Source organism: Dreissena polymorpha, chromosome 1, assembly GCF_020536995.1.
Source record: "Dreissena polymorpha isolate Duluth1 chromosome 1, UMN_Dpol_1.0, whole genome shotgun sequence".
Taxonomy (NCBI): Eukaryota; Metazoa; Mollusca; class Bivalvia; order Myida; family Dreissenidae; genus Dreissena; species Dreissena polymorpha.
Window position 1 is genome coordinate 161,827,794 of NC_068355.1, and position 15,291 is coordinate 161,843,084.

General features: G+C 32.1%; 1 protein-coding gene across 1 annotated transcript in view; it reads left to right on the top strand.

Annotated features, from left to right (window-relative positions):
* Positions 1–5,558: 5,558 nt before the first annotated feature.
* LOC127858697 (uncharacterized) overlaps positions 5,559–15,291 on the top strand; it is a 44,231-nt gene continuing 34,498 nt past the window's right edge. The window contains exons 1-3 of the mRNA XM_052395928.1: positions 5,559–6,189; positions 6,944–7,087; positions 9,536–9,626. Of these exons, the coding sequence (XP_052251888.1) occupies positions 6,136–6,189; positions 6,944–7,087; positions 9,536–9,626 (289 nt within the window). The 5' untranslated portion in view covers positions 5,559–6,135. The remainder of the gene's footprint in view (positions 6,190–6,943; positions 7,088–9,535; positions 9,627–15,291) is intronic.

Below are 15,291 nucleotides of genomic sequence, written 5' to 3' on the forward strand. Positions count from 1 at the left end.
GAAATTACCAGATTTTTTACTATCAAAATGGGAATAATATAGTTACTATGTCAGTTCTTCAGGTAAGAATTGTATTTGCACAGTATAGTATGTCTGACAGTTTACATTTAATTAGAGTAATTATGCAAGCACTAATTGCTAATTAGTAAACCTATTTAATTTGAGCAAGATTAGACCTGCGAAAGTAAACTGATTAGCGGTTTAAGAGGCATATTGCAAAAGGTTTATGAATGGCTCAATAATCTTGTACATGAATGAAATAAGCTCCCGTCTGAAAGTAATATGTTTATGAACTTGAATGATAGTGGACTGGTCTTGATTCTTATTTGTGTTATTATTGCAAAAAGTGATTTAACAAATTAATGGTATTATATTTAAAGGAAAATGTTTGAGAACACAATATTTTATTAATTAATTTAATAAAGCCATTGATCTGAAGTGCATAGATTTTAAAGGGGCATTACAATATTTAGAAGTCCCCTAAAAAGAGACATATATACATGTATCAGGATTCATCTGATTACCAGTGTCAATAAAATTGTTAATGTTTGTGCTTATTATTTAATGATGTGCTCTTACATTGCAATTGTCTGTACACATTGTGACATGAGTATTTTGCAGGTTTTCACATGAACAATTACACAAAATACTTAAACCAATAAAGTGCTGCTGATTTTTTTTGCTATTTTGTCAGCATTACGGGGCCATTACCCAGCAGGAACGATGAACTCAGATAGGATTATTTAATCACTTATGCATTAAATCATGATCTGTTCATTTAAAATATCATGAGCGTGAAACATTATATATGTTATGTTTAAGCACAATGTTTGTTCAAATGTCTTTTATTTTAAATGGTTATAAGCCAAATTTAGTTAGTCATGGAATCAAGTATAAAGTATCTGGAGTAAGATATGTTTGTCACATGAATTGCTAGCTTGAAAAGCATACCAGTTGTACTACATCAGTATTTTTGAAAAAACAAAAAAACAAACAGGCCATACATACATGTAAGTTGATATTTAAAATATGACATTTAATAGTACCAGAAGAAGGTAATTTACAGAGGGTAAATACATTTAGCAATATTATACTGTATAATGGCTTTTAATATGTCCCTTATATATTGTAAAATTTTAATTGATTATAACAAGTGTTGTTGTTACGCAAAATTGTAATTCGAATGATTGCATTTGTAAATTTTGAAACTGTAATATTTTAATTTATTTTCAATTTAAGTGCTTTAAATTTAACTTTGTTGTTTCCCCTCAGTGGTAGCTACATGTATTCATGCAGTGGCCAATGTGTAGACGAGAGGTATTTTACAGTGTACATTTTGTGATGTTATGGGCATGCGGTTAAATAGTTTATTACTGCATGTATGACTGCTAAATATCTGCATTGGTTTTCTACTCTGTTATATATGTTTTGGGTGAGCATGTGCCAGTGAAATAAGAGCTAAGCTGACTGTTTGTCACACAATTGATTATCTTTCAGATTTAACAGTTTTGTAGTTTTAGAGTTAACAATTGACAGTTGTGTATATTGATTTTTACCATTATTATTGAGTAACAAAAGATCATGTGTTATTCTTGTCACTGTCTTTCTATGAAATTTCTTTTTGCCCTGATCTGCAGATTAAAATGGATAATCTTATTGACATGATAATCATTAAACATTATGTTTTATTCTTATTTCTTTTCCAAGCGATACACCTAGTTATCACATGTAGATTTAGACAGTCTCAATGACAATTTGTATTACTTACAATTGGGTAGTGAATTCAAACTTGGGAATACAAGCAGTAAAATGGGTTACTCATCTGAGGTAAATAATTGTTATGTATATTATTTCTAATTTATTCAACTAGAAACACACAACTTTTAAGCTAGATTGGATATACAGTCACTGCATATCGTGTTACACTACGGACTTAATTATGCTCATGCAAATGTGGGCAATCAATTGTGTTGTCTATGCATACAAAAGTAGCTTAGTAATAATCATGTGTGTCGTGTTCTGAGAAAACTGGGCATAATGCATGTGCGTAAAGTGTTGTCCCAGATTAGCCTGTGCAGTCCGCACAGGCTAATCAGGGACGACACTTTCCGCCTTAATTGTATGTTTGCTAAAAAGAGACTTCATTTAAACGAAAAATGTCATTAAAGCAGAAAGCGTCATCCCTAATAAGCCTGTGTGGACTGCACAGGCTAATCTGGGACGACACTTTACGCACATGCATTTTGCCCAGTTTTCTCAGAACACGACTCATTCAGACACTGATGATAATACAGGTTCCAATCCTTGTCAAAGCAATGTTGCTTTTAAGACTTTAAACAAGTGATGCAGTATAGTTTTTTTTTCATGACTTCATCATCATCTGAAGTTAATTTGATTAATATGGTTCTACTGGATCAATTCACTGTATCTCAGATACGCAAAAGCATTCTATGCAAACATTGATGGAGTTCTAATCAATCCTCCTAGACTTAAATAGCTAAAGAACAGTGCAAACAATGTCCTATAGATTTTTCTAAAGACTTCAAAGTATATGAAGCAATTTAAGTTAATAAAACTCTGTAAGGTGTCTCGGGTAAAATGATTAATAAGAATTGTTTATAAACAAAGGACGGAAGATCAATTCTTTGAGCCTCATGTTAATTCCCAAAGAAGAGAGTCAGGTTATACATTATTAATACATTATCACTGGCCCACAACTGATTGTGAGCTCACAGGGAGATAACAAATGGCGTGCATGTTGCTTTAACCATTTCCCACTCAGAAGCAAAGTTAAAATGGCTATGTGCAAACAGCATAAAATCAGAACAGCCTGCGAGTTACTTGCAGTCTGTTCAGGTTTTATGCTGTTTGCTGCTCATCAGTATCTAAGGGTTGGAAATGAAGCCTTTAAAATTTGAATATAGAAAGAAAAGTCTTTAATTAAATCTAAAATTGCGTCAAAATTCATATCTAAGGAGTTAAGGGTTAAACAGATAATATTAACTGTGTTAAAGGCTTTAAAACATGTTTACTATTTCTTGAATGTGAAAAGTGATGTGGGGTTGCCTGTAAAAGAGACAGTGAATTCTTAACCAGACATATTTATTTCCGAGCCATTATTACTGACACAATACTTTTAATTTGAATTTGCTTTAGAGTGTTTGAGACAAGTGAATGCTTTATGGCCTGATCAATTTTACGAGTCACACAGCAATAACAACTGACATGTTTTAACAATTGATTTATCACATTTTTATTATGGGTTAGTTGTAATAAAGTAATTTAACTGTTTGTATAAAGGGAAATGTTATCAATACATTAAATTACAGAAGTTTGGAGCAGTAAAATAATAATATGAGCCCTGTTATGCAAAAAAGGATATTATGCAGCCAGAATTATTCCTGACCAGCCTGCGCACTTCCCTGCCTGCTGAACAGTCAAGCAAGACATTGTAGCAGATATTAGGGGATAATTTGAAGCAACAAATCACTTAAGACTATAAACTGAATTATTTATTGTTTCTATAACCCTCTATTTGCAAAGCCATTTTAGACTGATTAAAAAAATTAAAGTTTGCTGTTGTTTGTCATTATAAAATCTTTGTAAATGAAAAATGCATGACTGGATTTCAGTGAATCCGAAATACTATTCCTATGAACTTCATGAAAATAATAAAAACATTTTCAAGAATATTTTTCATTCTTCGGTTTGTTATATTCGTAAGATTTGCTGGTAAATATGGGTCTTGGTAATGTAAGCAAGTTTATTGAGTACCAAAATAAGTTATGAATACATAGAAGATCAGCCAAAAAGATCACGAAAGTTTAGCCCTATGACTCCAACAGGCTATAGTGGCAGGTAACCATCACCAAGGCTGAAAAAAAGTTTTGATTGGAATGTGGTAATAAGAGTATTGATACTCAATGGATTTATTGGCATGCAAAATCACATTTTATCTTTGATTGCTTGTTGATATCAATGATACCATTGATGTAGTCAGATCATCACTATTTCTTATACAATGCTGTGTCAACTGTCTAAAAAATTGACAGGTACATACTTTTCTAAGCTATTTCACATGGTGGGTGGTAAAGTTTAGATATGTTTGATCAATATCGGGAATGACAATTGTTACATTTTTATGCCCCCTGTAGGGTGGCATATAGCAGTTGAACTGTCCGTCAGTCAGTCTGTCCGTCCGAAAACTTTAACATTGCCCAATACTTGTGCAATATTGAAGATAGCATCTTGATATTTGGCATGCATGTGTATCTCATGAAGCTGCACATTTTGAGCGGTGAAAGGTCAAGGTCATCGTTCAAGGTCGAAGGTCAAATATATGGCTTCAAAGCGACGCAGTTGGGGGCATTGTGTTTCTGACAAACACATCTCATGTTTATAATACATTACAGTTACACTTTTGTCTCCAATCTGCTTTTGCGGACGTTTGATGTTGAACACTGAATGAGATTCCTGAGAGAAAGTGTACATCAACCATGTTTAATTATGTTAGATTTCATATAAAAATGTGAAACTCTGAGTTAAAAACATTTACACATTTCAAACAGCAGGCCAATAGATTGTAAATTAATTTCTAGATAAATATGTATAAAATATCTTGATATATTAAACTTATATTTGGTATTACTTTATTTATGTTCAGACATTTTACTTAGAATGTTCACCAGATATTGGCTGTCATTGCCTAGCTCTTTCTGTGCTCACCGGTAACCAAATTTTGAAAGCCTTTGCAAACAGCTTGGATCCTGAACGTGACAGTTTGGATCCAGATGAGAAGCCACGTTCAGGATCCAAATTGTTTGCTATTCTTATAATATTCTTTGAAAAAAATCGAAGAAAATGCTAATTTTAGAAATTCAGCAGACAACATTTTAGCAGACAACAAATTTCCCAGCATGCAAAGGGTTAACTAGAGTGCTTGAAGTCTACTGTAGTTGATGGAACAACACAATACAGGTGGACTATTTATCTATAATCCCTCTGTATCACATGCACTTACCCGTATGGTTACCTAGGTAATGTCATTTACGATGTAAGCATTTCCAATAATTACTTCACATGCATGACAATTGTGCTGTTTCCCTATAACGTGTCAGTGAAATTTAAAATCCAATTTCATTTATTATTCATTTGGAGGTTTATTTGTAAAACAGTCTGTGTTTACTGATAGTCAATATTATCATTGCTCTTATTCACTTAGCAGGCAATATTAACACATTAAGAAATATGATATATTGATTTCTGTCCAATAATTTTACTAATTAGACATTAATACAGTAACAACGATTGACCTATGTTTGCTTCACAAAACTGAATGCATTCATGTTCAAAATTGACCTTCATTGAACAATATTGCTATTTTCTGCTGATCGTAACAAATTGATAAATAATGCTGTTACTTGACAGCTAGAAAACATTATGTAATGGAAAGGATTTGAGATTTTTCATTGAATAAGAACCACAGCAGCTAAGCCATTTACCCATATTCCAGACTGGATATTGCGCTAGTAGAACTATTGTCGCACAAAATATATGAATCAAAGATAAATCCGAAGTTCTGTGTAATCAGCCACTCATCACTGGAATGATAACATAAGTGTGGAATTAAAAAGAAAACATAAATTTTAGTTTATTGCCGGTAATAAGTAAATGCCTTGATAATAAATTATTTATGAAACACTTTAGTTGATAAGCAAAATTTGGATCAATGGAACTGTATTGTATTTAAAATTCATCAAACAAAGGATGTTATTAGTTTCTGAGCTGCATTGACATAGGGTGTTATGATTGCATTGTTCTGAGATTAAAATGCCTGAATTTTTAAAGTGCGTTGGGATATAAAAACAAACATTTTTAAGTTGTTATTTTGCTGGTGGTAAAAAACACGAAAAACTATTGTAAGTTGAAACAATAAATTGTGACAAAATGTTTGCAATCTTGGACCTGTTAGCTACATGTAACTATTTTCATGTGAAAGATTCATTTGGATATAAAATAAAGAAATTTCAATAAGAAAAAAACTGCTAATAAAGTGTGTGTTTTACTTAAATATGGAAGTCAACAGTCATGGAAGTGCAGTATAGTTGTTAATGAGAACTAAACTTTGGAAACATAATGCTTCATTTGTTGAAAAGTAAATATGATCCTTTTGTTGGTGGGAGTTTGAATGTAAGTAGAAACGGATTCAAATGTCCAGTGTTCCTATCAGTTTGTTTTGTTCAGTACAGTGCTTTGAGGGTTTTTTAAACACATTTTATTATTTTTTTAGGGTTTCAATTAAATGTATGTAACTTAAATTGTAACAAATAAGTAATATATAAAGAAACATCTATAAAATCTGCTTACAGTTATCCTAATTTGTTATTATGGAACGCAAAACAACACAATGCAAGAAAATGTGAACCAAATTCAAACGTTAGACACATTTCTATGTAATGCATGTTCTTGGGCTATTTTAAAGGGACTCATTGTTCACAGTTTGGCAGAATAATGTTTTTTTTTTTAATTGATTAAAAAAAGAATTTATGCATTACATTTAAACAAGCAAAATAACAATCCTGACTAACAAATGTTATTAATATATGTTTGTTGATTGAAAATCGAGAATTGAAATGGTAGTATTAATGGATCGTTTAAAAAGCTTTTAATTGATAATTTAGCGAAACAAACAAAGGATTTTAACTTTGTTGCTGGTTCATAAGTCTGCATAGTATGGTGGTGGCAAGTTGGCTTTTTCTTTGAGATGTTCTGTTTCCGATCCTCAGGACACTTTCATTTTTTTGTTCTGTGTAGTTACATAATGGAGTTTTGTAAAATTTTCCCTTACATATATGAAATCAAAAGCATCAACTTATTAAATATATAATGCATATAAAACAAGGTTTTAAAAAAGAACACATATAAATATGACCTTGTTTTTCAGGTGTACCTCAACTGGGTTAACTCTGTTCTCAGTGGCCATGGCAACATGGTCTGCACCGGGGTGGCGACCATACAGGAGGGCAAGGTCATCTGTCAGCTGATTGATGCGCTGTGTCCTGACGCAGACCTTCAGCACAAAGTGCAGGTAAATTGAACATATTGATGGCTGCTGTGGACCCATTTATCATGAGTTTTCTGACGCCATTATTGCTTCTGTTATACTGTTATATGTTCAGAAAGTCAGTCAGCAAAATAGTTTTAACAAAAATAGAGGTTTTATACAAGTTTGCAATTGAGCCATTTTGCTATTTTTGTGTATAATTGTACTGTGAATGATATGAAAGGTATAAGAATTCATTATGTTGAATTCCTAGACAGTTAGATTGCTTTAAATTGTGCCCATTGTAAATGCAGTATACAAAACATTGTTTTCATGTTTCTGAAACCTATTAATCCTCATACCGTTCTTTTATTCAGTTAAGATTTGAGTTAATGACTTTGTCATTTGCTATCCATCCTGTTTATCAGATAAAATCTTGGCTAAGTTGATCTGTTAAGCAAAAGCTATAAACACTATTAAGCTGTGAAAGCTTGCGCACGTTAAATGCTAAAAGCATACACTAATATTGAAATATTGGTTTTCATCTTAAGTGTTTTAAATAAATAAAGTGGTTTTTACAACTCCATTTATGATCTGATAAGGTACATCAATATTGCCGTTTCAATAAATGGGCAGCAAAACAAAATAGAATTTTATTAAAGCATTAGGGTAAATTCAAGTTCTCGATGAATGTTTAATAATTTTATGTTGTTGAAATAGTGTGAATAGCTTACAGCTAAGGTTCAATATTAACAAGGTCTGTTTGCCTTCAAGATCATAATGTTTGACCATTCAAGGGCTTTGTAATGTTAATATTTAAAATCATAATAAACCTGGATAAAAATTGCTTACATTTGAATTGATAAATGGCAACTGAACCAGTCTGGCTATTCTTTGGTTGTTTGTACTGTATGTCTTGACAAGTCGGCAAACACTTATGATAAATCATTTTTAACACAGATTACAGGATTATCGCCTAATTGAATTTTTGTCTGGCATAGAAAGTGTTGCAATTTTTAAATTTGTCAACTCAAGCTTGTGTCAAATACCATTTGTATTCAAATGAAAACCTCTTTATAAATGTAACTCTATCTGCCAATATCGCTCTCTAATTTAAGCTTATCACAACTTTGGTCTTTGGCTAATACTCATCGAATTTCAAAGATAATTGATAAGTCTTTGAAAACCCATTAAAATTAAGTGTGAAATTAAATACCGATAAATTGTTGAAAAAAGACCTCTAAGTGACTGTCATCAAAAAGGTTTCTCAAAATTAGTGCTAATGAGATGTGATAAAGTTTAATTGAATGAGTTATAAGAGGATTGCGTTTTGTACTTTAAAACCTTGATTAAACTTATTTGAATATCTTTTGCTGGGTTAAATCTGGAATACTGCTTAAAACAGCAAAAAAAATTTAGATATAGAAATGTGATATACATCACCAGTCCGTTTACAAGTTAGTTGCTCAATTCTACATGTCTGCAAGCTATTCAGGGTGCAGAATCAACAGGGTTTTTAGGGGTTTACAAAATATAATCACACCGTTTAGACCTTTATTTTTGCAAATATTTCAAGTTGAAATACATTTGCAAAAATCTATAGTGCATAGAAGACAGTTTTTCTTGCAGCTTGTGCCGATACCTTAAGGTATAAGAATCAATTATTGAATACGTCTGAAATCGGTGACAAAATTTCATGTTGCGTGAAACATAACCATGTAGAATGAATGCAGTATAAATGGAATTTTTGAAAAAGAACACATGCTTATTAAATAAAGTAATTCTGATGTATTTCACATTGCCATAAGCAGCATAAAAATCTGTCTTTTATGCACTAGTTTAAATTCTTAAGAAAACTTTTTAGCACCACCGTCATGTATAAATCCATTAAAGTTAAAGATGGAACCACAAAATGTCATGTGATCCTGCACCCTGTATTAAGACATAATAAATAGTAATTTTACATCCATGATAACTTTGAGGAGATCTGTGAGAACACCAGGTTTAATGCATGTGCATGATGTATAGGCACAGATTAGCTTGTGGTCCATGTGTTTAAGTTTCAAGAAACTAGTGCTAATAGTGTAGGAGGAGATAGTGGCCAGGTTGGACAGACGGCGGAGATAGCCACATAATTCCACCCCCCCCCCCCCCCCCCCCCCCCCCCCCCCCCGCCGCTCCAATTCTGAGTGTGGGGATAAAAATTATGTTTGTCTCTGGACAGAATAGTGATTATTTGTTTGAATAATGATTTTGCTTTAAATAATGAATGTGCGGCCATAGCTTGGTTAATATGGTGTCCACCTGGTTCTGGGGTCACAGGTTTTATCCCTTGCAGACTTGTCAAGATCGCCATTTATGCAACCTACTGGTTTTACTCAGGAAATGGTCTCAAGAGTGACTCAATAAGTAAAAGGCTTTTAATTGAAGTAAGCTAAAATTATAGGGTTCAAACGTTACTCTAATAATGTGTGCATGCGCTCCCACATTTAGGAGTCGGGCCTGGTGTCCAATCAGAGTTACCTGAGGACTGCACTGGACCATATGAGAAGTCATGGGATCAAGTTTCATTTCACACCTCAAGGTATGAATGTCCTGTGGCATACATAGTAACGCATGTATTGTATGCTTGTCTCATAACTGTTTACTTCTTTAGCTTATTTCTTGTCAGATTTCTTGTTTTACAGATTATAATCAGGTTAATGTTTACTAACATTTATAATTCTTGTATAAATTATATGTAATTTTTTTACGTTTTATATGTGTATATTTTCTGATTTTGAAGACTGGTTGAAATAAGTATCATAAGTATCATTTAATGTTATGGAATGAACCAGCTGGTTTCCCACTATTGATTAATGTTCACAAATATGATTAATGTTAAAAAAAGAGATTAAGAAGTGCCTCCTCTCAATGAAATATCATACACAAATTGATGATCTAAACTATTTTCAATTTAACTCTTTCAGTGCTGGAACCGAATTTTGAAGGCCTTTGCAAACAGTTTGGATCCAGATGAGTCCAGATGAGACGCCACAGAACGTGGCGTCTCATCAGGATCCAAACTGTTTGCTATTCTGATAGTATTCTTTGAAAAAAAATCAAAGAAAATGCTAATTTTAGAAATTCAGCAGACGACATTTTAGCAGACGACAAATTTCCCAGCATGGAAAGGGTTAAACAGTGACATTCTGTGAGCTTACTAGAAAATTAAAGTTTGTTATCTAAATTTGTGTTTCTTGACTTCTGTAATTGATATATACAGATTTAATAACCATGTGCTGTATATTGAACAGAGGCACAGAGGTTGGTATTGTTATCAATTCATAGTCATGTTTGAAATGCCTTTCTAAAGACCTCTCGGTTTGTATGTTAATCCAATATACATATTCAATTTATTATCTGCATTTGTAAATTGTATGTCTTGAGCTCGTTGTTGACATAGTACACTGCAGCCGGCTTTAACGATTCAATTTCTGCCTGTGTGCACGATTTCTTAAGAAATTTGTTGACAAAGCTTTTATCAAGCTTGCAAATGAAAACATTTGAAATGCAATAGTGGGAAAGCGAAGAATTGATCGTATTTGCAAAATATAATTGCACCTTGTCATTATGCATTCTTGATCAAAATAATTGTTACCAAAAGCTCTTTGAATATTTGACATTTAATATTCATATAATGGAAAGAATTAATTTCTCAAGTTAAAATTGCCTGTATGTATCTTATGACATACTGCAGTTCAATAACTAATGATGAAGTATCTGTCTGGTAAGATTTTTTATTGTTAAAAAATTAATCATGATCAGAAAACATTTTTTTCTTCAGCGACCTTCTCTTAATAAGTTTTTATCAAATAAAATTTAAACAAAATTGTGTTATAATATAACATAAAAAATATTGTAAATATAAACAGCAAGGCTTATTGTAAGTTTTGGGTATGAATAAGGTTTTTATCAATCACTTCGAGTTATTGTTTACCAATCTTAATGCTCAAAGAACAATCAACCATTGTATCACATTTGCATAATGTCAGCACTTAGCTCACCAAAAGCCCAAATAAAAGAATTTAGGTATGGAGTTACAAACTCGTTTATTTAATTCACACTTCTTAAATTTTTACAAGGTTGTTTCAATGCTAACATTGTCTACAATCAGGGTAGGAATGTTGAGCACATTGTACCTGTTAAGCCGTTAATCCAATCGTTTAAATCTCACTTTCAAATGCGATAAAGCCTTAACATTTATGCTGACAGTTTCGTGTACTTATCTGGAGTCCAGCTTTGTTGATTAGTGCTGATTAGGAAAATGCTTTCATTTGTTCCATTGACCTTAACATTAATTTACAAAAGGTCCTCTATTTTAAACACTGGTTTGGAAGTATAATGGTTGAACATTATACTGTTGTTAAGGTTAAACTTTGTCTTCATCATATACCATTGTTTGACACGTAACCCTCTACATCATTATATTGTTGGCTTGAAATTTAATTTTTTGTTCTCTTGATTTGATTTGAAAAGATTTATTAATTATTTGATTGATCTCAGAACATATTTTGTGTTTAATTTATTCAGTTTCTTTTTTCTCATGCATCTCTTTTCATTTATTAAGTGCACTTGTTATTTTATAATGTTATAATATAAAAATGTTAAAAATAAATCTTGCTACCAATTGTGTCAATATTTCAAAATATTAACATTGTTTTTCTTGTTTGAAAAATTATTCTTTTAATATAAATAAACATAAATAAATGAATATAAAAGCTACATTTATTAGGCAGTCTTTTCTGACCATGTGTATGTATGTAGCACTACACATATTAGTTTTCTTTTGCGATGTAGTAGTTTGGCATGTTATGCATTTTGTTAAAATATATGGCTTTGCATTCTTTAAAAAATCTGCATCTTTTTATGATCGAGTGTGCCTACTTGTAGATTGGAAAAAATGGATGAAGAGTAAGTCATGGTCAACAAGCAAGCTCTAAATTCTTTTATCTTCTTTTATCTTTCTTGTTTCTTTTACTTAGAAAAACTTGTTTATTAGAGCTTAAAGCATTTGATTTGTGGGAAACTTATTGTTGTAATTGAAACATTCAATGTTTATTGATATAATATAATATTATACTAAAAACAAAATTGTTTTCTGAATTACATTGATGTTTGGTTAGCCAAATGGAGGGGCAGTCTTCATACAATTTTATATGTTTATGCAGTAAACTTCCTCCAAATTTCTGAACAAAAATTAATTTAACCTTCAAATATAACTTTGCCATCAAGTGTAGATGTGCAAGACCATTTCCAAGCACACTGATCGACACTTTCCTGTGTTATTTGCCCTTGAACATAGCTGGCAAAGTGGTGTATTGTTATTAGTTATGTAAGTGACAAAGTTCTAGTTTTAAATGAGGATTAAATAAACCTGCAAACACATTTTTCGCATTGCTTTATATTGAAATATAAACATATTCAAACCAATTGTTTAAAAATGCAAATCTGTCTTGCAATCTTTGTCTAGCCCAGATTTTCATGAACTGAACTATTTATGACCGTTTGCACAACTTCTTTAAAGCATGAACAAAATTGTGTTTATTGTGTTAAATACCTATATTTGCACTAATGAACAGGTACTGTCTGGAAACTACTGCTTTTTCTTCCTTCTTTAACCCCTATAAATGTGCCATGGTATTTTTTTACATTTTACCATAAAGTCTAGAAAGCAGAGAATTATCAGATCAGTCTTCTAAAATTTAAAGGGAAATAACCCCATCATTATAGTACCTTTACATTTGAGTAGTTTCCCTTTTATAGACTGTTAAATGGATAAAAGAAAATAAAATCTGCTAGTTACTACACACTTTTTATGCCCACACTGAATGGGAGGCATTGAGCATTGCACTTGTGCGTTTGTCCAGTGGTATATATGTCCAAACATCGGTACATGCATTCGGAAGCTTGTGTTTTCATCCCCCCTTTAACTAAGGGATGGATCTTGCTTGAACATACCCTTTGTATTGCCTTAATCAGAAGATACTCTTTAAGAAAGAATTTTTGCTGCAGTGAGTTTTGGCCCAATTAATGGCATTTATCTGTTTTACCATTAAAGATTATATAGTCCCTTAATTTTTATGCCCCTGGATCGAAAGATCGGGGGTATATTGTTTTTGGCCTGTCTGTCATTTTATGTGTCTGGGTGTGTGTGTGTGTGTGTGTGTGTCCCAAGCCTTTAACCATCTTCATAACTTTTGCAATATTAAACATAGCAACTTGATATTTGGCATGCATGTGTATCTCATGGAGCTGCACATTTTGAGTGGTGAAAGGTCAAGGTCATCCTTCAAGGTCAAAGGTCAAAAATAAAAATTCAAAGCGGCACTTATTATACAGTTATCTTTAACATCTGAGTGGGTTTTGTTAAAACCTTCTCTGCTGAATGACCTAAAAGTATTGATTATCATAAAAAAAAAACATTTTGCTGTGACACCCTTTGACAGAACTGTGGGCTTTTGTCTGTTTTTCAACAATGAAATTGAGTGTCCCAAAATTAGACATTGTTACTGTATATTTTTAATTTCTCTTACTGCTTGTGAGATTTCGTTAAACCTATCACAGCACATTGTATTGTGGGGTTTTCTGTGTCCAAACATAATAAATTGTTGGGTGGGCATCATTGTTTTGGACACATTTCTAGTTAATCATCTGTTTGAAATTTCACTTTGTTTGGTATCTTTTAACTTTGTCTTCCTATGTTTTGGACAAGAATCTACTGAAATGTTTGGTTGCAATTTCTTTTCAAAGTGTTGCATTTGTGCATTTTCTCGACATGTCGCTTTTTGGAACATTATAACGTCTTTAATTTGGTGAATAGTTTATTTTATATAAAAAAATTATGTACAAAAATATTCATTTAAATTGGAGAAATATAATCTATTTGTAAATTATATTATTATTAAGACTGTGGTTCTCAAACTGTTTGAATCCATTTATTCAAAGATAAACTGTTGAGCAACTTGTTGGTACAAATAAGGGTAGTTTCTCTATCTTACTCAATTTTTCTATGCCAACACCCAGACAGTTTTGAAGATTGTGTGCAAAGGACTTTTTTTTATTTTTTTCATTACAGATTTGTGTGCTGTATGAACACATGACTTTTGCTTGCTTCTTGAAACAAAAATGAAGTTTGTCTTTTTATTGAAAGACTCTTTTTACTACATGTCTGTATACATCCTGGAGCATTTAGGTATTTTAAGCTTTAACAAAATGATGATAGGTTAATGATATGTGCAGTTTTTCAACAGAAGTTTAAGTAAGGCAAGAAAAAAACATCATTTTAAAAGATGACCAGAATTAGGGAGGATGTTCCTCGACATCAAGATTTATTTTGGAATGCTCAGATTGTTAATAATTTTTTAGCTCGGCGTTTTCGGAGACCCGAGGTATTGTCATAGCCAGCTCGTCGTGTCGTCCGACGTCCGCATCATGCTTAAATCTTAACATTTTGTTAAGGTTTTGAACATTGGCTCTAAAATCAAATTGCTTCCACCTACAACTTTGAAACTTCATATGTAGATGCACCTAAATGAGTTCTACACGCCACACCCATTTTTGGGTCACTAGGTCAAAGGTCAAGGTCACTGTGAACTAAAAAAAAATAATCTGACAAGCTTTCATTTATTCAAAACTGCACCCGTTGCCGAGCGTGGCACCCGTTATGCGATGCTCTTTTTTTGTGTTGATACAGATTCTTTTGAATCAGCATGTGAAATTTTCTTAAGCCTTTTCATAAGAGAAAGTAATTTGTTACTTTTATTTTTAAATTTGCATGCATGATTTACCTCCCTTAGTGTTTATTTTATTTTATAAAGAAAAGTAACTCTTAGGTGATTGGATTAGCTGAATTCAAGGGAGGCAATACGTAAACTGAAAACTCTTATCTGCTTGCTGAAAACGTTTGTACATGGAATTTATTGAACCTTAAATAAACTCATTTATTTTGGCATTTATAGACTCTCACTTTAAACTTTAAGTGGGTTTATCAGATAAAGAAAATTAAATACAAATTGATCATTAGCTCAAGTACTGATGTGGGGTATAAAATACAACCTGGGAATGGCGGTTAAGAAAAAAACTTGCCTTGCCAACTAGTATAAGCCTAACATGTTTGACTCAACACAATTCATGCATTTGTCATTTGGGATCATAAAATAGTGTCTATTATTTTCAGGACAACTGTGTCAATAATTGTAAAGATCTGT